The sequence below is a fragment of the Chrysemys picta genome, chromosome 12, assembly GCF_011386835.1.
Source record: "Chrysemys picta bellii isolate R12L10 chromosome 12, ASM1138683v2, whole genome shotgun sequence".
NCBI lineage: Eukaryota > Metazoa > Chordata > Testudines > Emydidae > Chrysemys > Chrysemys picta.
This window is the reverse complement of record NC_088802.1, coordinates 45,148,973-45,175,813: the sequence shown is the minus strand read 5'-3', so window position 1 is coordinate 45,175,813 and position 26,841 is coordinate 45,148,973. Positions and strand designations below refer to the sequence as shown.

At 42.4% G+C, this 26,841-nt stretch overlaps 2 protein-coding genes across 4 annotated transcripts in view; one reads left to right on the top strand and one right to left on the bottom strand.

Moving 5' to 3' along the window:
* Positions 1-2,035: 2,035 nt before the first annotated feature.
* The window catches only part of LOC101953559 (ankyrin repeat domain-containing protein 40-like), a 46,324-nt gene continuing 21,518 nt past the window's right edge, over positions 2,036-26,841 (top strand). The window contains exons 1-3 of one of the 3 annotated variants that reach the window (XM_065562820.1): positions 2,036-2,128; positions 17,617-17,823; positions 19,919-20,070. In XM_065562820.1, coding sequence (XP_065418892.1) covers positions 20,057-20,070 — 14 coding nt within the window. In that variant the 5' untranslated portion in view covers positions 2,036-2,128; positions 17,617-17,823; positions 19,919-20,056. Of the gene's footprint in view, positions 2,129-17,616; positions 17,824-18,592; positions 20,071-26,841 lie in introns of those variants that run through there. The other 2 variants (XM_065562819.1, XM_065562818.1) reach the window with 2 other exon arrangements.
* WFIKKN2 (WAP, follistatin/kazal, immunoglobulin, kunitz and netrin domain containing 2) lies at positions 13,328-18,652 on the bottom strand. The gene is made up of 2 exons (XM_005305761.3): positions 17,589-18,652; positions 13,328-15,265 (listed from the first exon to the last, which is right to left on the bottom strand). Exons 1-2 carry the CDS (start codon positions 17,787-17,789, stop codon positions 13,754-13,756), a joined length of 1,713 nt encoding a protein of 570 aa, XP_005305818.2. The 5' UTR covers positions 17,790-18,652; the 3' UTR covers positions 13,328-13,753.

Sequence of the window (26,841 nt, the reverse complement as noted above, 5' to 3'; positions counted from 1 at the left end):
CAACAACCTCCTAGTGAGCCTGAAAACATCTGTCCTCATTGTAATAGAACTTGTGGTTCAAAGATTGGCCTTATTAGCCACCTGAGGTCCCATAACTCCCATGGAAGATGATCATACTCGGTAATGAGTGATCGCCCATCACATCATCATCACTCACTGCTAGTTGAGGCCTTTCCCAATCCACAACTCAAAAAATCCCTCACCTCCAAAATAAACACACCAGCACAAAATTCTGCCTTCAGTTTCATGTGTGTAACACCCTCTGGACTTTAATGGCAGTCCCATATGACTATCTTTATTCACGTGATCAGTCCAGTTGAGATCAGTGGCTCTGCTTGCATGAGCAAATTTGCTCCCCACTTCAGTATTTGCGGAATCAGACCGTTTGAATCTGTTTTCACCCAAGCCCATTTTGTACTGACAGGCAGAGCAACATACTATCGCTGATTCAAATTAATATTAAATGAAACAACTGCCTTGCACATAACCACTAATGCTTTATGTAAACTTTACAAATACGTAGTGGTTCTAGATCCACATTTGAACAAACAAATTTAATTTTTAGACAAACCAATATATCCTGCATGAAAACTAAGTGAACTGAAACTCCAAGCCAATAGCAGTTTTGGATGAATGTGGGTTCTGGCCTGAATACATTATATAAACAAACTAACATGTTTGAAAGCAAAACCAACAGAGTTTGCAAACACATTTATTTTAGCCACAAACCCATCTGCTACTACCAATAATGGATTCACAAAATGATTGTGTATTTGCTCAGTTCACAGTCCGATGAGTTCTGCATAAATAGCATGATTCACATAAATCAATATGCCACACACACACACACAAACAGAGAGAGAGAGAGAGAGAGAGAGAGAGCGAGAGAGAGAGATGGTAGGCGTTTGTATTGTCACCTGTGCAGCATCTAATGTTGTTTGGATTTTAGAGCGGCGATATAAAGTTTTTAAAAGCCCTGTGATATTTTAATAGGCAGTCTATAAAACTGTAACAATGCACACTTAATAATTTTGTACGACTCCTGCAGAATGGAGCTTCTGTTAGCACCATTCCTGGAGCTACTTCCTAGCAAGCTACAGCTATAAGTGAAGGAAAACTCCAAATTACAAATGAACATAGGCCAACTAGATCTAATATCTGCAAGTGAGTATAGATACCTTTCTTCTCTGGGTGCAGTAAAGGAGAAGCTTTAGAGGAAAGGAGAAAATATTTGGGCTACAATATGAGAAACATATAGAGTGATTTAAACAGTTACCTACTGATAATGTAGAGACTGTTCCTGCAAAGTGCTGAGTTGTCAATGAGAATTGAACCCAGAACGTTACACACTATACAAGCATATACCTCCACTGCTAAAGAACTAAGTACTGTAGGAAGAAGCTGTAGCAGACTTTATCTATCCGCTAGAGGGGGGATGTTGTCCCCTACAGTGGTAATGTGGGCTACTCTGAACACTCAGCTCTTACTGAAGTCATATCCCCTAGCTTGAACTGGAGCTGAGCAAAGGGTGCAAAATACTATCTGCAGATGTTTGGCTGACTCTTCGTGTCCCTGTAGCATTGGCTTTCCACAAATATTCTGGGAAACTAATTTCCTGGCAGGGCTGTTTGTGGAAACAGCCCATTTTTTCTGTTTAGTTCAGAATGTTTCTAGAAATTAAATTTCAAATGCACAGTTGTGTTCATTTACACTGGAATTAGAACAGGAGTACTTGTGGAATTGTGATCCAAAGAGTTATGCTCATCCAGTCAGACAAAAGAAGCCAGTCCAGTCGAAACAATAGGTCAAGTGAATATCAAACAGTTGAAACAGTCCTCATTATGGTTATTATGATTATTTTATTCTTTACAATCTAGTAGGGCCTGGTGGCCCAAATTAGGAATCAGAGTCTCATTGTGTTAGATGCTGTAGGTGTATATACCCTGTTTCCCCGAAAATAAGACAGTGTCTTATATTAATTTTTGCTCCCAAAGATGCGCTAGGTCTTATTTTCAGGGGATGTCTTATTTTTCAGAAATGAAAAATGCCTTATTATCGGTGGATGCCTTATTATCGGGGAGGTCTTATTATCGGGGGGATGCCTTATATTACAACGAGAGGCAAAACTGTAAGTAAGCCTTATTTTTGGAGGATGTCTTATTTTCGGGGAAACAGGGTAATAAAAGTCAGTCTCTGTCCAAAAGTGCTGACACTCTAAAAAGCCTGAGAGTAGCTCACGGGCTGTAATATGTCTCCATAAAACACGCATGGCATAATTTAAAATACAGCTGTAGAAAATAAAACAAACAAACAAATAAAACAAAGCTGTAGAAAGGCAAAACAAATCCCCCCCTCCCCCAATCCACCGGCTATGTGTGAATAAGAAAACAGACTCAATTTGTCAAATACTTCATTTGTTACAAATCACTTGCTAGTGAGCAACTCTCACCACCCAACAGCAGTAGTAGCAGCAGCAGCAACGCCTCTTGAACGTTTTCTCCTTTTGCCTGCTTAAAAAGTTGTAAAGCTAAACCTGAAAAATAAAATTAATAAGTAGCTGGCATTCAGGTGCATCTTGGGATGAATAAATTACAGCAGCCCATGAATGAATGACTGTGTGTGTGACAGGGTGTGTGTTTATGTATAAGCTGTCTAGATATATGGGTGTGTTTGTGACTGTCATGCAGGACTAGACCACAGAAGCTTATAATTTTGCAGGATAAAAGCCAGATCAGGAAGACCCTGTCCAAAGGGTGAAGGGGGAAAAAAGGCACACAGAATCTTAAATTAAATCTTTTTTAAAAGATAACATAAAGTCCAGAGGCAGAGAGGAGGGCACAATGTTACTAACCCTTGTAATTTTTTTGATCAGGTGTCTTGTGATATTTGATGTGTTTTTGAAAGCTCCAGCTGCTGGAGTCATGTGGCTAGGTGAGAATCTCAGCTTTCATTTAAAAAAAGTTTGTAGCCCTTGTGGTAGCAAAAAAAAAAAAAAGCGGGAAAATGTGACACTGCCTGCCAGTGGCCCAGTCATCTTAGCAGAACTGTGTTTAAATCCTGCTTTATGCCAAAAAACAAATTACTAGAGTAGATCTGATCAATCGTGAACATTTGTTTGGCTGTGATCACCACATGAACGTTCAAACACTGGAGCTTTGATTACATTAATACTTCTGAATATCTCCTTTTTACCTTGAGTGCCAAAACCAAAGGGAGAATTTTGTCTTTGCCATTTACCCCGTGCTGGTTAGTTTCATCAGACACAAGATACTGTGTCCATCCCCTGATTAGAGGACTCTTTTAACTCACTAACACAGTGCAAATTGGGAGTTGCAAATATCACAACCAAATATACAATTTGAAAGTCATGGTGTGTTAGTTAATTACCTGAGTTGGACACATCTGTTAGCTACAATAAGTTGTAGCAGGAATTGTGAATTTGATTGCAGTGTTGATCTTTCAGATGATCTGCAGATCAAAGATTATTCACTGAAGTGATTCATGAATAACTGTGCTAATACGGTTAGATATTTTACTACCCGTTCTCAGAAAAATGTGATACTTTTTGCCTCCCCCTCTGTTCAGAAATAAATTATTCACTGTGGATTATTTCTCCAGCTCTAGAAGTGTTTGATTGGATCATTGTACTTTCTAATGAGCGTTTTCACAATACACCCCAAATCTCTCCTTCCATATTACAGAGCAGCTAAAAATAAAGTCAATGAAATGGGAGTTTTGCCACTGATTTCAATGGGGCCAGGATTTTACCCTGAAAGTATAAATAATTCAGCAGAGTATCTAAATATCAGTTCAATCGATTAAAGCAAGACAAATCTATTCATCATAAAAAAAATCTTCAATTTAAAGGGCTAATTAAATGAACAAATACAAAGTCAACAATTACAAAAAGAAAAGGTCTTGCTAGCAATTCATACTGTGATGTCAAGTGCCACCTGGGGTTAGTTTTAGGGACAGCAACAGGATATTGCCTCTTGAGCACCATGGGGTGTAATTTTAATAAAGTAGCAGTAGCACGTTTTTCCAGAGTTGCAGAAAGGAATTTTTAGCTGTGCTGGGGACTTGGGCCTTCTATATGCTGGGATCATATTTGCTGTAGTAACTGCGCGTGACACTTTTCAGCTGATGTCATTGTATTTTGACATAAGTAACTGAAGTCATAAGTGGTTAGATTTTGTTGGACAGACTAAGAGCCTAATCCTACCTATTTTTATTCAGATGACTAGTCCCATTAACCTTGATGGGATCAGTCAAGGGTTTCAGGATTGGGTCCAAAATGACCTCACAGCATGGGAAGGGGTGGTTAGGACGAGGATCCATATTCCTCTGCTTGTTTGTACTTATCACACACTCATCAGGCAGCACCTTCTCTACATGGTGATGATAATACTTTGTGCTTCTAGCGTGCCTTTCATCCAAGGATCTTTAAAAATGGATTAAAACTCAGAACACCCCTGTAAGGAGATAAGTAACTCCATCTGATGGTGAAGAGATGAAGTGACTTGACTCGTTATGTGACTTTGCAGAACTGGGAGGAGAACCCAGGTCTATCAAATGCCTAGTTCCAACTCTACCCACCATAACACATGCCCTATGGTGTGATCTGGTCAGGTTAGACTGATGGCTCCAGAGTTTGAAGCTTGTGTGATCATGGCTATTGCCATTCCCTTTCCTCTAGCTGTAATGCGTGTATTGTATTTTTGGGGACAGGGAGGACAGCGTGGTAGGAGATTTTGTCTTTAGCAGAATTGAACTTTATGGGATTTGGAAAACTCATGGATAAAGCTGTCCCCAATTTTTAAGGGAATCCCAGTTCGCTGGACAGCCCTCGACTGGATGTGGGACTGTGAGGTCTCTGTCTGCTCAGGTTTGTCTCTGTTCATTACTAGCCTCTACTGGATGGAATATCATTGAATAGTGTTCAGCAGATCCAGCTATGTAGCAGATCTCTATCAGCTGCAGCCGATCTGAAGCAGAGTAAAGATTTGAGGAGGGAAAGATTGCTTAGATGTGAGTGGCACATCACAAGTGACGTTATGGGGGCACCCACATTCCAAAAGTTGGCCCTGCTCTCATCCAGCTGTAGTTGTTGTATCGTTCCCTTCAGGTCTCTACTGAGAACAGCTTTCCTGCTGCTCCTATGAATATCAGTGTTGGGCTGGTAGAGAGCATTGCAGTCTGCATTCTTCTTCCTCTACCACACGTTCCCCATTCAGCGTGATTCAGTCCATCCCTTCTGTGAAAAGCTTGGTCTTCACCAGCTGAGGCTCTGGAGTACAATGGTCACCCCTAGTTCCTAGCCATCCTCATAGGATGGCACAACTTACTGTGGATAAACAGAGAACTACAGAGCTGATAGTCTGACAACATTCACACGCTCTGAATTCTCTCGCCTTGACTCACATGGACACCCAGAGATGTATGCCCCGCACACGCGCGCACACACACTTGCTGAGCCTCACAGTTTATTCTCAGAACACATGGATTCGATGTGTAGCTATGTACATACAGTTCTCAGTAAAACTGGCATTAGGTGCAGGATAGACTGTACTTCTTCAAGAGAATTTGCATGTATGGATGACATCAGAGAGTACAGCAGCTGGTAAAACGACAGAACAGCCTAGTGCAGCCAAAGCCCTGGGAGGGTGAGTTGTGGGATAAAGCAAAACCATATGAGAGGTTTTTTTCTTCTTCTTCCATGACAACGGCTCCTCTCCTCTGCAAATGGTTCAGCTACAGAGAAATACACGTGGACTCCACAGGATGAACCATCGCTGACACAATGGGGAATGGGCTCTTCATGCTATAAGGAGTCCTTTCCTATTTGCGTGCCTGCAGGGACCATGATGCCACAGAGCATGAAGGGAAGCACTTATATATTGGCATGCCAGAAAGTAAATTTGCAGTTTGTGGGAGGTTTGCAGTTTCATTCCTGTGTGGTACTCCAGCACAAGCTTTTCTTTTCCTGAAGGGCAGGATATTTATTGTTCTGAAAATACGAGTTATTCGTGAATGTTCTCAGCTTGTTTTTGTTCTCATGTTTTCTGACAAAGTTGGCCGCAAACTGAAGTGTGCGGAGCATAATATGCAGATGTGTAAGTTTCACAGAAGGGGGAGAGATTGAAAAGAAATAGCTTAATGTAAGGGCAGACGCTCTGATAAACAGCACGGGTCAGATTCAACCCTCATGTAACTTCATGGACTGCAGTGGACCTGCAGCATGGATGGATTTTGCCCTCTTAGATGATGCTACAAAGACTAGAGGTCTCGGCTCTCTTCACACGGAGAAGCAGTGCAGTGAGCTGCAATGTCTGACCTGGCAGCCCTGCAGAGAGGTGCTGACAAAAGGCTCCAGGGCTAGTTTTACAAAGGTGTTTAGGTGCTGAAAGATGTTGAGTGCAAATCAATGGGAGTTAGGCACCTAGTCTGCACAGGCACTTTTGAAAATTCCACTAGGCACCTATCTGCATATTTAGGTGCCTCTACACCTCTGAAAATCTGGACCCAAGTGACTTGAAAAACTTCCTGGGGCCCAATTCTGCTCTAGATTACTCCGGTGTCGATCTGGACTGACTCCGAATTAGTCAATTGAATTCAGCCTTTGAGGAAGTCATATATGAATCTGGATGTGAACTTTGTGGCTTAAGCCCATCTCAAAAGACGGATCCAAACCAGTATCCCAGATCCAAACCCGAACAGACATTGTGGAGAGTCAGTATGAATCTAATTCAAATTTCCTGGCTCAGAGTCATCAACTGACAGTCTTTAAAGTTACCAAACTTCAAAACCAAGCCATTTTTTATGTAGCTATCAAAAACTATACAAATTTGAGAATCTGAGGGTGTTGTGGTTTTTTTTTAACCAAGTATGTACATTTCTATGCGTACTAATTGTAGCCCTCAGGTTCTCAGCGAGTGTTCGGAGTGGCCCTCAGAGTTGTGATATTAGGGCCTTACTTCTTCAGTCTGCAGAGCTGGATCTGCTGAACACTGCTTGATTATATTCTATCCAGTAGAGGGTAGTAATGCACAGAAACAAGCTGGCCCGTTACGATCCTAATCCCTTTTGGATATGGTAATCAAATCAGCAGCTACTCTTCCATTCAGAGCACTGAGCCCTTCATGATTCAGGTCTAGTATGCTTGGGCTGAGAGAGACAGAGAGAGAGAGAACAGGCCTGAAACTCTATATAGTTAGTTTCTTTCCAAGTTCCTTTTCCGCCGGCACGTCGTCAGCTCAGCCTGACTCGAAAGTGCTTTGCCAAGCCAGTCCACAATGAGTAATTGGAAAGCCTGGGATTTCTTTCAAGATGGATCACTGATTTCCTCATTCTCTCCTGCTCCCCACCCTTTCCCCTTCCACGTGCATTGCTTTGTGTCCTTAGTAAAATCAGACACCAATAAGAGTATAGAAATTACTAGACCAGATGCATGGTCTTTACAGTCCTGTGTGCTGTCTCTGACAGTGGCCAGAACCAGATGCTTCAGAGGAAGGTGCAAAATACCCAAAATGGAAAATTATGCAATAAAATGCCCATTGGGGAAGTTTCTTCCTAACTCCAAACAGGCAGTGGCTAACCTATGCTCTGAAGCAGGAGAGGTTATATTCATCCTCTGTTCTAATGAATGTCACTTTCGCTGTGGCCCCTGCAGAACCCACAAAACCATGGCCCGACACAAGTCCTGTGAGTTTTGGAGGAAACTCTCCAAAATACTAAGACTTGGGCCAAAAGCCTGTGGTTGGGCAACTGTGCACTCTGCATGCTTTATTAAGAAAGTTCTTCTGTGGGATTAATGAAATACCGGCAGGTTCAGGGTCTCATTGTAACCAGAAAGAGTTTTGCTTGATTAAGGACCCCAGAGTCTTACCTACAACACAGCCTTAAATGCCTTTCCATTAGGTCCCTTAACTCTCAGGTTTGAATGTCACATCATTTGTCCAGCCATAAATATCTGTGAATTAAACAGGCTGTGCTTTTTTTTGCTAATAGATATGTGCAGTTGCGTTGTGGTGTTATCTTTGTATTCCACCAGTGTTTACATTAGTAGGTCAGGAGCTGGAGCTGACGTTTTTGATGAGATTTAGAAAGTGGGAAGAACTTCGATTCAGTTGTATAATTTCCATTCAGAACACGTCTCAGCATCTGGGCCTGGGTTTCATTTTTTGTTCTCTGACAGCAGCAGTAAATCAATAAGGCAGTTGGAGGTCAGGTGTAGTCAATCATTAACCACAGCCTGCTTTGGGGGAAATATTTAATATTTGACTTTAAAGCACAGTGCCTAAACCTGAAGTTCTCACTGATGAGGCCTTGTCTACACTAGAAAAGCTTTGCTGGCTCAGTTATACTAGCAAATACGCTTATACAGGCATAAAAGTTCTCCTGCTGGCATAGTTTACACCAGTTCCCTGAAGGCTTGTCTACACTACAGAGCCTTGGCCACTATAAAAAGCAACAGAGAGTCCTGTGGCACCTTTAAGACTAACAGATATATTGGAGCATAAGCTTTCGTGGGTGAATGCCCACTTCGTCGGGTGCAAGTGGGCATTCACGCGCGAAAGCTTATGCTCCAATACATCTGTTAGTCTTAAAGGTGCCACAGGACTCTCTGTTGCTTTTTACAGATCCAGACTAACACGGCTACCCCTCTGATACTTGGCCACTATAGTTATACCAGTAGAGCCCCCAGTGTAGCCACAGTTTAAGCAGGCAGGAGTTCTTTTGTGGACATAGCTCCCCCACCTCCCCCAAACAATATTGGCTATGCCAACAGAAGCACTCTTTAGTTGGCATAGTTGCATCTACACTGTGGGGTCTAATGGCATAGAAAAATTATAAAATAACGTGTGTGTGTGTGTGTGTGTGTGTGTGTGTGTGTGTGTGTGTAAAATAGTTATCTCACATTGTAGTAGTAATTAGCAATAGGACCCTTTTTCTTAGGGAAGATTGGGGTGCAGCCAGTGGCTGTTTTTTGTTGGTGGAAGGTTGGCCAGTGGGTAGTTTTTCTGCATCTTGGAGGTGGCAATCCTATAGAAACAGCCAGCTGTCCAGTTTTATGGGCTCAGGGCTCATTTTTTTGTACTTCAGAGGTGGCAATCCTAAATCCTGTGTGCATACTAGGGATTGTACCAGTATAGCTTATCAGTTTTAAATAAAATGGTACACTCTAACCAACATAGTTATACCAGCATAAAAGCAGTGTGGTGTAGACTAGGCCTTAGCTGGATACAGTACTACTCCTCATGTCCTGGTCTAAACTGTTGTCTAATAGCACATAGAAACATTAAACAGATGCCAAACTGCCCCTCACAGTGGACAGCACTTTGTTGGTAGGTGACCTGATCTTGATGGATCCCTTCTCTATACTACGGAGTGTTGTGAAGTTCATTTAATAATGTTTGGGAAGTGTGTTGAGATCTTCAGATGAGATGCAATGGCTCATTCCAGTGCTAAGTATTATTAGTGGATTGCACCCCTTTTCTGGGATCCGCAGTATGTCATAATGATGTTCTTTTCTTGCCCAAAGATGGGGTAGCCAGGAGACATGACAGTCTTTTATCTTTTTTAATAACCGTCAAAAAGGGGCATAATTCCAGGGCCGCCCGGGGAGGGGGGCAAGTGGGGCAATTTGCCCCAGACCCCCACGAGAATATAGTATTCTATAGTATTGCAACTTTTTTTTATGGAAGGGGCCCCCGAAATTGCTTTGCCCCAGGCCCCCTGAATCCTCTGGGTAGCCCTGCATAATCCTGAAAGAAAAAGTGGGTGTATTCCATTTGCTTTGGTGCATATCCAGATCTGCACCTTGCCAGCAGGTTTGTAATTTAAAAAAAAAAAATCTCCACAGATGAATTATACAAAACCTACTGCAGTGCAGCCTCCCTCGTATTTTGATCATAGCAACTCCTGTCACTTTGAAATAATCAATTGATATTGCTCTCTGCATGACCCCACAGCTTTCAGTGTTCATTTTATTGTCACATGGGCCTTGTACGGACTTTGTTTTAATTCTGTCTCATTCAGAATTTTGGCCACTCCCTTCGAGCCGGCCTGTCCTGACCATTGTATTGGTATGCAGCAGGGGAAGGGTTTCGAGGGGACCCTGTGCAAGGGTTAGCATCAATCACAATCTCTGTGCAGCGGGAGCACAGGAACTTTGCACTCCCCTCGGCAGCAGTATGCCCCAGAGTGCGGTAGGAGGAGGTGGGCCACACCCCCTCTTTACCCTGAGCTGTAGACTGGTGGGTAGGCCAGATGGAGGAGGCCATACCATACCAAGGGGTGGGTACACCAGCACACTTCTACATGCTGGCATAGGGACGGAGCCACCTGCACTCACACTGGAGTGGTGCACCTCCACACGGCTCACACTGCAGGCCAGATTTACTTACACAGTCTGTCCCTTAGCAACCAGAAACTGAATTATCCCATAATACATGCCTGTATGGAGGGGAGGGAAGGGGTGGAAACAATTAGAATAAATGCTGAATGTTATTTTTAATACCCATGTTTTTGCTCCATTTGATTTCAATGGACCTATTCACGGAATAAGGTAATCGGTGTTATCATTTTTATGACGCTGATTCATCAGTCCACCCCTATTCATCAGAGTTCACTTTGCACCAGGGCCGGTGCTACCATTTAGGCAAACTAGGCGGTTGCCTAGGTCACCAAGAAGTGGGTGCCCCCAATTTTTTTTACAGCGTTCCTACGCCCCCTCCCTGAGCGCATGGTCACCGCTCCACTTCTCCCGCCTCCCAGGATTGCAGCGCCAATCAGCTGTTTGGTGCCACAAGCCTGGGAGGGGAGGAGAATTATAGCGGGGGCGGCGTCCTCGGGGAGGAGGTGGAGCAGAGGTTAGCTGGGGTGGGGAGCTGCTGCACAGCTTCCCGGGGGGGCGGGGAAGAGCTGCTGTGGGGGGGGGCGCCTCAGGGCGGGGAGCTGCTGCAGGGCTGGGGGGGGGCGCAAGGTGGAAGTTTCGCCTAGGGTGCGAAACTTCCTTGCACCGGCCCTGCTTTGCACACATGCACTTAAACACATGCTTAACTATAGGTCACACTGAAGTCAATGGGACTTAAGCACATACCTAATAGTTAAGTATGTGCATAAGTGCTTTCCTGAATAGTGATCCTGAGATTGGTTCTGACACCAGATTTCAGGGCTTTAATTTACTACCTGAAAGCTGAAACAATTGCAGTACATTTTCACCCCTCAGAGTATGTCTCCAGAGTCATTTGATCATTCCCCTATTTGCAGAGAACTCCTCTAAGCTCTTGGAGAAAATAACTGTAGAAACCCAGCCTTTATTAAACATTCACACTTAGATCCCTTCATGTCAGAAAAGGCGATTCAGTCTGGAAGAAATATGCCAGACCTTATTTCCTGGCTGCCTGGAAAACGACAAACAAGCTGCAGTAACGTTGGTGAATGACACATAGCAGAATTACCTACAGTAGGTGCAGGACGCCAGTGGAATGCAAAGCATGACAGACATTGGCATAGCCCAGCCCATAATACGATCCTCACAAGAATGTATGTAAATGGTGTTATGCTTTTATTGTAATTCTTCTTACATCCATTTAAGAAAGAGATAAAAATCATACAGTTATTGTGCTGGACAATGTGCTGCTGTAGAGAACAATAGCACTTGGTAGCTAAGAAGAGCCTTAATACTGACTTTGTTTTTTGAAACCCTTCTGTCAGGCTTTGCTTAGAACTTGCATGTTGATGAATTGTATCCCCGACCAGGGTGAAACAAAAGGGTTTGATTCTCACTTACACTGCTCAGGAGCCGTAAGGTGGGTGGAAATGCACTTTAAGGCATCTTCATATTGCCAGAGTAGCGTGAAGGAGCTTTAGTGCAAATGAGTCAGGCCCTATATTTAAAAGTTGCGTCAGGCCATATTTAAAACATTCTTATTGTCCATTAAATTTCATCCTTGAAGTCTTTGTTGCGACTTGCAAAACATACAATATATGTGGACCTTAGGGATTAGGAGTCTCCAGTGAAGTGCTTAAATTCAGCATCTAGCCAGGTAAACTTTTTACACAGACTTCCCCATGTCTCATTCATAGTCAGACCCAACATACACCTGCAAGTGTGTGTGTGTGTGTGTGTGTCACTGTCTCAGCACCTTTCACCATCTGGAATGCAAGGCTTTAGCTACCTCCTGCTGGCTCTTGGATTAGCCAGTAGATGGCGCCACAGAGTAATATTAACAACACCCTCTTACCTTTAAGCTAAAACATTTCTCAACCCAGATCCCTGCTTGAACTGGTCTTTTGTGCAACAGTAGACACTATTGTTGGAGCTCACTTAAACAACTGAACAAAGAGAATAGTAATAATGATAAGAATGACATACGTAAGCATATACACTCATAATCTCAGCTCAGTGACATTCCTTAACAGAGGCAGGGTATTTCTGAGATCACTCTTTTTGTTATTTAAAAATTGTGCATAGGCAAATTTTACCTTTTAGACACATAAGTATTAGTAATGATCAATAGTGTTTATACACACATGCCTATTTCCTTCTCTTGCTGTATGTGTATTTATACATACACATATATACAGTGGCCATACTTAGAATGTTTTAACTGATTTGAGAGAGATTTCCTATATATAATGGGGAATACTGTTTAGAATGGGGGGAGTTCAGATTAATTGAAGTTTTTAAAGTGCACCCAGTGTGTGTTTGTTTATTAATGTGTCTATAATGTGTGTATGCCGCTCTGTTTTTCTCTCTGGGTGCGTCACATAATCGTTAGAATGAGTATGGCACTTTTCTATCTTTAATTTTATTCTGACTTCTATAATTCTACTCTATTACCTGGAAAATCAGGCATGTTAACAATTAAGCAATAGATCCCCACACGTGCTCAGATGCAATGGCCTTCCAAAACCAAGATGGCAGACATCCCACTTCCAAAGACTCTTCACGTTAGCTTTACACCACATTTATTTAAAATAAAAATAGGAACGTGCATTGAAATGAGTGGTGTTGATGTTGGACTCAAAACACTGTGAAATTGTGGTTTTGGCTTTGGACATGTATTTGTTTTCATGGCTATTAGACCCAGGATGATTGCCCCGTTTACTTCAATGTTTTTTTTCCCGTGAGTAAGGACTGCAGGGCTTGTATTCAAAATTGGCACAATCGAGAGAAAATTGCTATGTGGATTTCCATGAAAAGGTGAGCAAATTCATAATGCATAGGTTGGCTTGACATGTATAATTATAGTTAATATAGACAATAATTTACAGTTTCTTCTCTTGTAATGTAGTTAGTGTTACCATGAGGAAACAGAAGTTTGTGACTTATTTTTAATGATTTACCATAACATTTCCATGCTGTAAGTGAAACAGATTAAATCGACAGTATGTGCAATTTAGCTATGTATCAATTAGCTACAAAAATGCTACGAATTTGGTCATTTATGTTGGAAACTACACAAGAATTATATAATTATTGCATAAATCAGCTAGTTAAATGGCAATTCTATACAAACAGGTTGATTTCAAAGTAAGATTAATAGCCATCCATTGATATTTTATGTGCTTGCCAAAGAGCATACTACATTGTTTCTAAGCATCATTAATAGATTAAAATAAGGGTTCTGCATATTACATACATTGTATCTTTAGACAGTAGCTTGTCTTTAGTTTCCACACTAGCCTTGCTTTTGTTAGCCTTATACAATACACAGAGCTGAAAGGCTGACACACGTGAGTAAGGTTAGTGTAGTCCTAAAAATTCTTTCAGAAGCTCACAGGTTTTCTTGTGGATGACTTCACGGAGCTTCCGTACACGCCGGACACTGGAGATGCCCACAAAGCTGTCTGGCTGCAGGACGGCCATCCCATTGTGGACATCACCCATGATGATAAGCTGACCATCCACCGTGGTCATATTGGGGCATGGACAGCTCCAGTCCATATTTAAAAGGGTGATTTCTAGAGGTTCCTTCCCCAGGAATTTTAATCCCATTTTTTCATCTTTTAGAATCTCCTCCACTGTCACCAACGCGTGTCCCGAGTCTTGGTCTTCGGTTAGTTCCGTTATACGGCCCAGGATAACAAAGTCGCTTTTGCAGAAGCTCGTCACCAGCTTTTGGCGAGGCTTGCAGGCTTTGCAGTGAGTGTTTTTAGGGAAAGGGCACATCTCTTCGCAGGCCTCTTTGCTCTCAAAGTTATTCTCATTGCCTCCGCAGCCACCATAAATGAAAGATTGGCATTGCTTTGTCAAACTGTTGTACGCCCATCTGGGCTCATAGGCTTTGCAATGACCCTGAAGGGCTGGCAGGTTGCAGATGTTGATTGGGCCATTCATACATGTTAACATACAGTTCTCATAGGTCTCAAAGTGGTTCAGGTTGCTATTACAGTTCCCATAAATGAATGTAAAGCAGTTGTTTTTCTTTGCATCATAATACCACCTCGTCTGCTCTTCCCCACAGTCTTCGCTGTCTGGCTGCTTCAGACACTCATCAGTTGGGAAATGGGTTTTGTTTTGGGATGCTTCTTTTGATGCAGGTTCTCCTTTGACAACTGACAATGGGAAATCAACCCTGAGAAGACCGCCGATGTTTTTTGCAGTGCATGTGTAAATGCCTGCATCTTGCAGCTGGGTGTTATAGATAACCAGCTGGGCAATGTTGGTAACCACGACATTCCCCCTGACGTGATTCGGCCTCATAATGATTTTTTCCTTACCGTCTATTTGCTTCTCCCAAGTAATTTCTGGTTTGGGTCTGCCTGTGACATCACAAAGAAAGCTAACAGTCTCTCCCACATAGACTGACTGATGGACTGGATTGTTAACTAGAGCGGGTGGCAGGATATCAACGATGGTTGTCTCTGAATAGGCTGTGGTAGGGCGCACTGTAGTCTCTGGTGGGATAGGGCTGGTATTTGGCCAGGTGAGATGGTACCGACAAGTGACTACATTTAGAGTAATGCCTTTGGTGCAAGCTTCTGCATCCATATAACACTTGTTGTAATAGGTGAGTCCATCGGAGGCACAGGTAAAGCTGGGCTCTTTTTCACACCTATCTTTGCATTTGCAAACAGGCTGTCCATCCCAGATATCACACTCTGAGCCTTGCTGGATACACATGAAACGGTCACAAGTTGCCTCTTTAGGCATCCCGACGGGTCCTTTCTTCCCCTTGATGTCCATGTACCGAGCTGCCACGCAACTCTTTGTCCCACAGACATTAGGACAGCACTTCTCAAAGGTCTCACATTCCTAAGACAAAACAAAACAACCAAACTGTTATTGGGATGGTTTATCATTTAAGAACTACAAACAGATGGAGAAATTCCTTCTTATGGTGGCAGGGTGCTTTTGCGGTTAAATCAAAGGGCTAGGTTCCAGGGGACCTGGGTTTTATTTCCAGTTCTGCTGAGGACATCTTGTATGACCTAAGGTAAGTCATTTCATTTCTTTGAATCTCCGCTTGCCCATCAGGAATATGGGAACATCATCACTTCCCTATCTCAGCGGGGGTGCTGTGAGGCTACATTAATTGGGTTTGTCAAGTGTTTTGAGATCTTTGAATGGAAGGTGTGAGAAGGGCAATGTATCATTATTTCTTAGCATCTAAAGCCATAGTAAATCCTTCACAAAATCATATCGAACATTTGGTTACAGAACTAACAGCAACCCCCACCCAAACAAACCCTCTTTTAGTACCAAAGGACAAGCCTCCTGAAGTAAGAGCAGATGGAAAGTCTTATCATATGGTTATAGTCCTTAATCCCTTTTATTGTCCTCAGAAGTATGTAGAGTATTATTTGAATTCCCTGAGACTAGCAGCATACTCTTTGAGTGGAAACTACCAAGCATCTTTAATTGTTCACAACATATTATAAATGGAATAGCTCAGAACTAAGGCAAAACTAAGTTCTTGCTCCAAAATTATTTTGTTTTCCATGGAAAACAAAGTATCCACTTATGGGCTTGCCATCACTTATACGTCTGTGCCAGTCTTACTTTTAAATGCAGCATCCGTGTTAAACATAATGTTATATCCAGTGTTGGTTATGGTCATTTCTAAATTGTGGTTAATTATATTCATTGTTTGCCTTTCTAAACAGAAAATGTATTTGTTGTGTGGTTTGTAGAACTGTAGACAATACGTTGTTCATGGATTATTTTAATGAAACATGAACATTGTTACCCTATACAGAATAGGACAAATTCTACCCTTAGTTACACGATTTTGATCTCATTGAAGTCAGTAGGGGATCTCTGTAACTGATGGCAAAATTTAGTCATGCTGTCTTTTAATGCCATCAAACTAAACAGTGATATGCCATTATTCATGGCAATATCCTTTCATTAACGGGAACTAGAGGATCTACTATTGTAGCTCCTTACCCATTTCTAACTATGCAGCACTATGGTCCAAAAGCAAATCTGCAAAACATAATGGACTAAACATAATGTTGGGGTAGCTCTAATGAAGTCATGAAAGTTATGCCGATTTACACCTGCTGAGGATCTGGCACAAAGGCTCAGAATCTGAATCAGACTCTGTGCTGCCAGGCTGCGAACCAGAATTTTTTTTTTTCAAGTGGCTTCTGGATTTTCATTTTTTGACCAGGAAACTACGAAAGGAATGCCCACAACCTTCGAAAGAGAGTAGTAATCGTTCTTTAGTGCACCTGATGGTTGAATTTAAAAGGCAACTTAATATGCCATTGTAATCAGAAAAGTGATATAAAAATAGCATCTTAATATATTAGCTCCTTTTTTGTCTTTAAACAATATCTGCTTCATTGACTGCCAAACATAAGCACAGCAGAAACTATCCAGTTAGTGGAAAGTGAGCTGAATCTTTTCCTGCATCAAACTGTCAGCTTGGTTCTGACTGCAAAATCTTTCCTTCTGGGGATGTTGAAAGAAACAGAAAGAGCAAGTGTGGATTTTCAGATGCCATTGAGTGGCTATGCGGGCAGTTTTAAAAATGACCTTTTGACTTGTAAGCTATGTGAATTTTGATCTGGAGGCATCATATGAGAGAGCATCTGCATGGTTATTTTTACCATGTTATTTTTGGACTACAGTCAGACTTTACATTTCAGGTGTAGCAAAGGCTGGTGATGTGTATGCCAACCCACAGGCATTATACAGAACTCCCTCTTGGGAAACATAACACTTGATGATTGTTTGGTGAAAATGAATGATGAGGTTGGTGAAAATGCTAAAATGCAGTGAGCTGGCCAAATAACATGTCAAATTCCCGAGTTTAAGCTGCTGAGGTTCTCTTTGGTGAGGCAGTGAGTGAGAAGGATGAACTATGGAAGCCATGTTGTCACAAAGTCATATGGTCAGTTAAAGAAGTGACTCCATTAAAATATCTCTTGACTTAGCCAACTGGTCATCAAACATTTTTATAAACACAGTTTCAGTTAAACACATGAGTTGTCTGGATTGGATCATGTACACATTATCAATGCTCTTCCATTTATAATCTAAATAGACTGCAACAGTAAACAAACTAACAAACCAACTGACAAAAAATCCATTTCCCATGATGAAGCATATAAAAATGTGCATCACTCACCAGGTCTGTATCACACTCTCTCTTGCAGGTGCTCTGTGCATCTACCCACAGGTTGGGGTTCATCTCATTTGGACATATCCCAGCGTGAGAATACCGTATTGGAGGTAAAGCGTTACCCTCTAGAGGGACCTCCAGAAGCAACAGGACAGTGGTCTTCCCCAGCAAGATCCACATCCACCGAGTGAATAATACCAACAACATCTCAGAACTTCTCCAGAGAAACGTCAACAATTCGGTTGGGTTTGGGTTTTTTTGTGTGTGCCTTATATTTTCAAAGAAGTCCAAATCCACCTGCCCTCTATCAAACTTCTGCAGGTTTCCTTCCTGTCTTTGTTGGTAGTGCAGTCTGGTCTAGACCGCACTGGATTAAAGGTCTTAGGAAGTAACCCCCTTATTTTAAGAGAAATGCTAATAGTCCGTACAGAGTTAGCGATATTTATACCCTGCCTCCGTTTAACAAGTCGGAAAAGGTAAACTTGATTTCTTTGACAGGCACACGTTTCCTATGTCCTGGTGGCAGTCAGGCAGATTTGTTGCAAGAAAAAAAAGCTGGAAAGAGTTTAAAAGGCTGGAACTGGCACGGTGGGACCCCTGCATGTTTCTGAATGCAAGGAGGCCTTCTTAACCCCTTTAGACCTAAAGTACTTCCCTACGCTAGGAATGGCATTTACTACTGAAAGAGTGCTTGTCTAAATAATATGAAGCCACAATCAGAGGGATTTCTGTACACCAAAGGAATACACAATCACGTGTTTAAAAGAACAACTAATAGGATTGAAGCAATTAAAGCTAGGATATCACATTTTAACAAAGGAAGCGGGGGGAAAATAACATATTTAAACTTAGGATCTGCAAAGCAATATGTCTTTGCAAATTGCCCCTGGGCTCCTAGGCTTCTTTCGTCTCTGCAGCACTAGGATTTCCAGTATGCTTTTTTTATACTGCACTCCAACCCCACCATCTAGTCATTAAAAGTTTCTCTGAATTCCTCCACATTTCATGAAAGTGAAATCCCATTGTACAGAGCTTTGCTGACCTCTTTAACAAAAAAAAAAAAAAAAAAAGAGTAACAGTTCAACTCTATGGAAACCTACGTAAAGGAATGTACAGCATTTTTGCATAGGGGAAAAAATGCAATCCAGCTACGGTCATAGTTCCTTAGTTATTACAGTAAGGGGCTGATCCTGCAAAGTGCTGAACACCTGCCAAGCGCTAACAGGGAGTCATGGAAGTCCATGGGGGATGAGGTTGCTCAGCACTTTGTAGAATTAGACCCTTTTGGGGCAAGATTCTTGTCTCGCTTAGGACCTGATCCTGCAAGATCCTGAGCGCTTGGGAGGCCCTTAACTCCCATTTGATTTCAGTGGCTGAGGAGGCTCTCAGGACTTTGCAAGATTGTACCACTCTACCAGACTTACACAGTTGTAACCCCATTGATTTCAGTCAAGTTACTCCTGCTTTATATTGCTGCTAATGAGAGCAGCATAAGGTCCTGTGTCAGTAGGTTTTCCTATAGGACTTACCACCCGGCTGTAGTTTTTCAGTGTACAGTTGTGTCTGAGTCCCCTCTTGCTTACACTGGCTTCACACCAATCTAACACAATCTCTGTGGTGTTACTCCTGAATATAGGCAAGTTGCCCAATAAATACAGGGCCCGTTCTTCAGCTTTTGTACATCAGGAATGCTCCGTTGTCTTGAATGGAGCAGTATCTGTTTGCACTAGTTGAGGAGCTGGCTTAATTTTTTTTTAAAAAGGGGAAGGAGGAAAAAGCAAATTGGAAAAATAAAATAAGACACAGCTGTGAAATGCATGTTCTTCCCCATTCCTAGTAAACAGTTCTATCTGCTATGGATTGTGCAAAGCCACTTGATGATATGCATAAGATTTGAATTTCATATGAATATTCAGAAAGGAGTGGGGTTTTTTTCTAAATTAGATATTCACGAGTAACTAAGTCAACTGTCATGCAACATTTTACAATTGATTTATTCCCTCTGAAACTTTACAAACCTATGTGATGCTTGTACAAAACGTGGCTGGGATCAAAATGTTTTATTCACTAGTCGTTTACAAAAACAAGTACAACACCCTGTGATGTCTAGAAAAGCCAACTGAAAATGACGCACTTCCAAGAGGGAAGTACCAAGCGGTACTTAAAATTCTTACAGCTCTATTAACAACAAAATCACTTGTATTAGTGCTTCTGTTGACTAAACAAAGACACTTTATATTGTAAAACTGAGTCAGGAAGGAATCTTGGTAAGCTTTGAGACTGATGTTTACATGCAAAATTAGAAAGAAGTATAATAATTATTATTTCTATTACAGGGCCACCTAGATGACCCAAATGAGATTGGGCTCCCTTCTCACCTAGTCATACAAACAGGAGAGTTTAAGTAGGATTTAAGAGTGGTTTGAGAATAGGGCAATAGATTGGAAAACTTGAAGGTTCCTGGCTCTGCCCTGATGTGTAACCTTGGGTAAGTTATCTCACCTTTCCATACTCAGTTTCCGCTGCTACCCTTTGATTGTCTCGTCTGTTTAACCTGTAAGCTCTCTGGGAAAAGGACTGTCTCCGACAATGTGTCTGTACCCTGCTTAGCACAATGACAATAAGTGCCTAGACCTTGTGTTGGCCTTCTGCACAGGAGTGAATTTCACCCTATGTTTGGAGATGCTATATTTAGCTTCTATGGTGCCCAAATGTCTCGCTCTAAGGTACAAACTGATCACTTCCTGGGAGTAGGAAGGAATAAAATTTCTTCCATATACAGTCCTGCCCAAGGGCATAATCTGTGGGTTGCAGAGAAGCAGAAAGTGTACCTGCCTCTAAAGAATCAGGCATTGGCCAGTAGATGCCAGACTTGGTTGATCAATAGTCTGCTTCGTTGTGGCAAATCCTGTCTCCCACAGAGTTTCTGAAAATACCATTTCATTACTGCCATAATGAAATAGATCTCTAGGAAATATTTCATTCTACTTAGAGGTGCCCAGATGCTACTGGCATGGGTGTATTCAAAATGCATAAATAGACAGACTGAACTATACAGCTAGAGGGATTAGGTGGAACTCCGTAATACACAGAAGAATTCTGTGGAATGTTTTGGGAATGACTTGAAAAAATTCTAAAGATCAATGACTCCATTTGATGTGGCGATTGTATCAAATATCCAACCCAGCTGACTTAGCTGATTGTCTGTTGCAAGTCTATTGAAATTTTCAAGGAAAGTCCATTAAAATGTCTACCCTTGATGTATTTATGCCCATGATCTTGTGGGCCACCGCACTAAGGTTGTAAATGAAGTATAGGAAATAGGTGTTTGCTGAGAAATCAGCCGGGTTTTTTTAAACTTTTACATAGGGAACCTGTGAGAGAATCAATTCACAGCCCATTCCTCTAAGGTGCTGAACATCTTCTACTTAGACTTACATGAGCGGACAGCCCTTGGATTTGTATTTGAGCTGATTTTCCCCCTGCTGGACTGGAGCAATAATAGAGACGCACGAACAGAGTGACCCAAAGGCCATTGACATCAATGGTATGTCTCCTGTTGTCTGTCGTGGGCTTTGGATCAGGCCCTTAGGCTCGGTGGCAGAGTAGTAATGAGTTCCATTGAGCAGGTCTGCACTACTTGGGCATCTATCCAGCACTGACTAACCCTCCCCATAGTCCCATCCCAGCATGCTCCGGGTGATGTGTAGAAAAATTAGGATGGTCATATGCGGAGAGTGGTCTCTTCATTTGTTGGTCATGAATCTAGAGGGGGATCTTTGCAAGACATTTCACGCTGGAACATCCAAACTTCCTACTCAACACTTCATTGCTGTAGGAATGCCACCTTCCTGAGCGATGGTAGCTAGGTCAACGGAAGTGTTCTGCCATCCAGCTAGCTGTGTGTACTTCACGGGTTAGGTTGACATAGCTGTGGTGCTCAGCGGTGTGGATTTTTCATATCTCTGCGTATTGTAGCTATGTTGACCTTAAATGTAAGGGTAGACCGGACCTGTAGTACAATGGCTGTCAAAGATAGGAAGGGGCAAAAAAGTGGAGGAAGGAGAACAGGCAGATCCTCAGGGGTCCATTACAATGCAAATCATTTCTCTGTTGTTTGGAAACAAGATCCCTAAGACCGCCCTTGTGGCTCTCCACTCGTGACCTCATTCCAGCCAGAAAAGCTGCTTTCTGGCTCCTGATGTGGAGCCAGATTTATTCTGACCAAAATTCTAGGTTACTCCCAATTCCATGGCTTTTATGTTAGCCAGTAATCCTCACCCCAGGGATTGCGTTTGAAACTCCACGGCTGTAATGTCAGCAATGGCAATTATACCTTCCTAAATGCTCTCCAAATGTCCCCCACGTCCCTGAAAGGTTGAATACCCTCTTTCATATCCACAAAGTTTCTTCAATCTGCACCATTTCTGGGACATCCTAATACAGATTTTCTCCCTCTTTACATTCATGGAGTAGCCAGATAAATATTCCTTTCTCCTTTAAGTGAGGAGGCATCAGCCCCCAGGTGCGAGCCTGGTGATGGATGGGCTACGCAGAGAGTATCAAGGGAGCTTGACCTGTGATCTGCTCCTAAGGACTCACATATAGTGAGAAGGGGCTGAGGGCAGTGGAGAAGAACATGTGTAGCGTGTCCTATGTATTTTGCCCTCAGTATACTTGCTTGGGACAAAGATCTGGCCTGTTTCTCACTGATTCTCTGGGGAGTAGCGGGGGTGGGGCAGAAGAGGGCCCAGGTGAAACCTCCCTCTCTATCCCCATCTGGGCAAGAGCAGGGCAAGATGAGGAACTAGCATTCTGAGTCTAGAGTACTAGGTGAGGAGATGACTAATGAACAGGATGGTCCCTGGGGATATGCCCAGCCAGCCCAGCAGTGTGACTGGGCCTCCAGCCTTCCTGCACCTGCCTCATCAGCAGGCACTTCTTGGAGCAGTAATGAAGAGCTGTAGAACATATTTCCCTCTTGGCTCTGGGGAGCCATTCTCTTCTTGCACACACAGAAGGCTCCAGGCACCCCTCAGTTCTCCACCCCAGTGTGGATGCCTCCCGAGAGTTTGCCCTTTGGTGGTGGTCCAGTTTAGTGCACAGCAAGAATAAAGAGCAGATGAAAGTTTAAGGCCTAAAAAGACTCTGGAGAAAAAAATATTTTTAAAAAAACTCTCTTTAGAACATTTAAAAATTAAACATGTTCTGTTTTATATGATCATTTTATTGCATGTTAATGTTGAATCTGATCGCTGAGACACTCATAGAAAATGACACTGCCAGAGACCTCCTGGAGCACAGAGATGGTGAGGGAGCTGCCAATCGCTTTAAATTAGAGATGAACTTGAGCTGCAAATCAGTTGAGCTTCATATCTGAACTCTGTGGCTTTGGTTTATGTTGCTTAAGGTCTTCAGGAGCCAAATACTTCCCTCGGAGACATGCACGATTCCCGCTGACTTCACTGGAAGATGTGCAGAGTCTGGGATACTTGGGATATCAAGGAATCCCTGTTGGTGTGTGATCAGTGGCCAGTGCAGGCCTGGCTTTTGGCCTGGTCTGAGGGACTGGCGACCGTTTCAAAGTATGACAGACAGCTCCTGAATCACAAGAATTAGAATCTCATACTATAAACCAGTGGAGAGACAGGAATCCCAGCTTCCTAGTATAGTAGACTGCTATTGTCTAGCTTGGATCATGCACAGGAGATCAGATATTACATTCACATGAAGTGAATTATACTCTTGCATGTCCACTGTACACTCTCCACCTCTGGCAGACAGCCACAAAGAGAGACAGAAGTTGGAATAACATACACCAGGCTCTATCCTGCCCTCTCTGATACTCCACAGAGATTGTCAAGTAACTTGGAAGATTCCCTCCATTGTGCTTGCAATGTGCATGCAGATTAACTGAATAAACAAGTTTCTCTATGCCACATGAGGCACATTAGGTCAGATCTAATCCATAGAGTTGATTAGATTCATATTATTATTATTTATTTGTATTTCCATAGTTCTTAGGGGCCCTCATCATAGATCAGGTTCCTATTGTGCTAGTGGCACAAAGGAGCAAAAAGATGGTGAACAATGAGACTGTATGGGTCAGCGTGATGGGCTGCTGTGCCCATTAATAGCTTAACTGTTGTCAATTTTTTTTTAGGCATCATAGCAAAGGAGAGTTTTGAGGAGGGAGCTGAAGTTGGATAATGAAGCAGCTTTGGGGTTGGTGACTGGGAGCCCTCCCATGTGTGTGGGGAAGCATGGGAGATGCATGAAGGTGCATGTTTGAAAATGTAACAAGTGGGCAATGGAGGCTGGCCTGATGGGCTGATCAGAGGTGAGCATCGACAGTTTGCTAGTGAATGAGAGATGATTGATACCACGGGGAGTGACTGTGAAGGGCCTTGAAAGTGAATATAACCCCACTGAAATGGCACATTTGTAGCCGAGGACAGATTTGGGCCCAATAGACACAATAAGAAGAGTGTGTCTGGGCCATATTTCCGAGGCTATTTGCATGTACAGTTAGTGACAGAAGCATATTTCAAAATCCCCACATTTCAGATTTTGCAAGTGTTTGCTGTTAGCGCCCATAGCTAATAATATTTGTTTCTGAATTCTAAAATAACTAATCTCAACGGATAATGGTGTGTGAGGACAAACGGTGGGAACGGAGACATGATTTAGAGCTGCAATCACTCACTGAAATGAAGCTGATGTTTGTTTGTGCACATTCTGATACTCAGTAAGCAGAAGTTAATATAGTTAGACAACAGGGCTCAGTTTGGGGGAAAAATCAATAATGTCAGGGAATTTATTACAGGGTTATGAGCCACCTGCTAGAACTCAGCATTAGGCCTGTATTACGTTACATTTCAGCAGGATCTATTAACATTGCAGTAAGTCCAGGCTAGTGCTAGAATTGTTATTTTATGCTTCACCAGATGGCTTCTGCTCAGGGGGATTTATCTTTGAGTGCAGACATATGACTAATCATCACTTGCTTTCTCTTTCTCTGCTAACGCAAGTGGGGCAGGAAGCAATTGCCACTCTGATGGTTCATTATTGCTGGGTTTATTCTGTCTGAAACAGCACAGCAAGAGGTGAAGAGAGTACAAAAGAAGATAATCAACCACTTATCAATGAGATATGAGGGGAAGCTGGGCTAAAGTTACCCCATCTCTCTCTCTTTGTTTTGTTTACAGCTGGGCCAAAAAAAAAAAAAAAAGGCTAATAGAAAATGCACTTTTGGGTTGAATTCAGAGAATAGTTTTGACTGAAAAAAGTGGGGAAAAAATTCTGACAAAGTCCTAACATTTCATTTCAATATTTTCGAAACAAAAATGTTTTGACTCATTACACAGCAACTACCACAATATAATTCCAGACACTCTTAGACTATCAACAACAAACCTAATAATACTACTACACCACATTACTTGTTCTATAGTAGTGCCAATTGTCTGTAATTGAGACAGGGCCCCATTGTGCTAGGCACTTACAATAGTTATTTACATACTGTACAAAGGTAAATGAAGAGTGTTGAGGTCTGTCCAAGGCTTTGTCTACGCTGGAACTTCGTCGGCAAAACTTTTGTCATTCAGGGGTGTTACTACCCGTCCGGTGGAAGTTTTTTGTCAGCGTGGCTTTTAGCAGCACGGCTATAGCGGCACAGCTGTGTTGCCAGAAGTTGTGTGGTGTAGACAAACCCTGAAACACAGCAAAGTATGGGAATTCAAGGTTAAATATCAGCCCTTCCATATCAAAATACAACAGGGCTCAGCTACTGTAGATAATGTTAAGGATGCTACTTTGTTTTGAGCAATGATCTGGGATTTGAATATGAGCTGTAGTGCTTTAGTGAACTTAAGCCAAAATGGATAATGTTATTTTAATGATTTTTTTAATGTAAATGTCCTTTGGTTATTTTAATGTGTTTGTTATTGCAATATGATCTGTAGCATTAGAACAGTGCTATGCACTTTTATAGCCTCTTTCATCCAAGCAAATCAAGGCACTCTACAGATATGCATTAATTTAGTCTGAAGCAGAGCCGTGACTATTATTAAGCCCATTTTGCAGATCAGTCTAGATACACAAATGGCCCTTATGGATACAGTATCTGAGCACTTCTGTCTATTTACAGGTACTCGCAGTGAGGGAAACTGACGCGTTAAGTGACTTGTTCAGTGCCACATAATGGTAGCTTTAGGAAGACTCCTGCTTCTAAGCACTTGACACACTACTTTCCTTTTCCAAAGCTGATGAGTTGCAATTACAATTGCCATGCTGGTTATTTGTGATATGATATTATCTAATGCAAGTATCTGTTGTTTAACCTCTCCATCTTTAAAACTCTCACCTTTCCTCCCTTTTCTAATTAAAAACCAACAGTTTCACCTCATTTTGCATTGTAACTGGGGATTTCATATAATTTAGATACAATAACCATAAATCATCCCAGATTCACTCCAGACTGGGCCCCCTCGTTCCCTTGAAAGGTTTCTGAACCTTTTAATGAATGTGGTCTGAGTTGTGTGTTTGTAATGAAAGACAACACCGGTAGATTTTTGCCTGGTTTTGTGTTTCACTGCAACCTCAGCTCCAGTGGGAACTAGACACTGGCTTGCACCAAACCACTGGACCCAAACTCCCCTGAATTTTGGAAAAGTTGGGAACCAGATTTGGATTCAAACATTGCAGCTTGGGCACATCACATGCATCATTCTGAGTGATTGGGCTTGGTACCAAAATATGAACAGTGAGCACATATTTTTATATAGCTAGACTGAGGTTTTCAAAGCAGCCTAAGAGAGTTAGATACCCCAGTCCAAGCCTTAAACAATAACTAGTTTGCAGGGGCGGCTCCAGGCACCAGCAGCAAGCACGTGCCTGGGGCGGCAAGCCATGCAGGGCAGCCTGCCGGTCGCTGTGAGTGTGGAAGTCAGGCGGCCTTCGGCGGCATGCCTGCGGGAGGTCTGCCGGTTCCGCGGTTTCTGCAGCAATTTGGCGGCGGGTACGCCGAACGCCGAAGCCGCGGGACCGGCAGATCACCCGCAGAAACGCTGCCGAATCCGCGTGACCGCGGACCGAAGGCTGCCTGACTTGGAGCGTGCTTGGGGCGGCAAAAACCACACAGCTGCTCCTGCTAGTTTGCATCAAAAGGAAACATTTCAATTTCTGCAAATGTCATGGGATCATTTTAGACTATGTTCCATCCTCTCAGATTTAAATATAAATGTGGTCCAAATCTTTT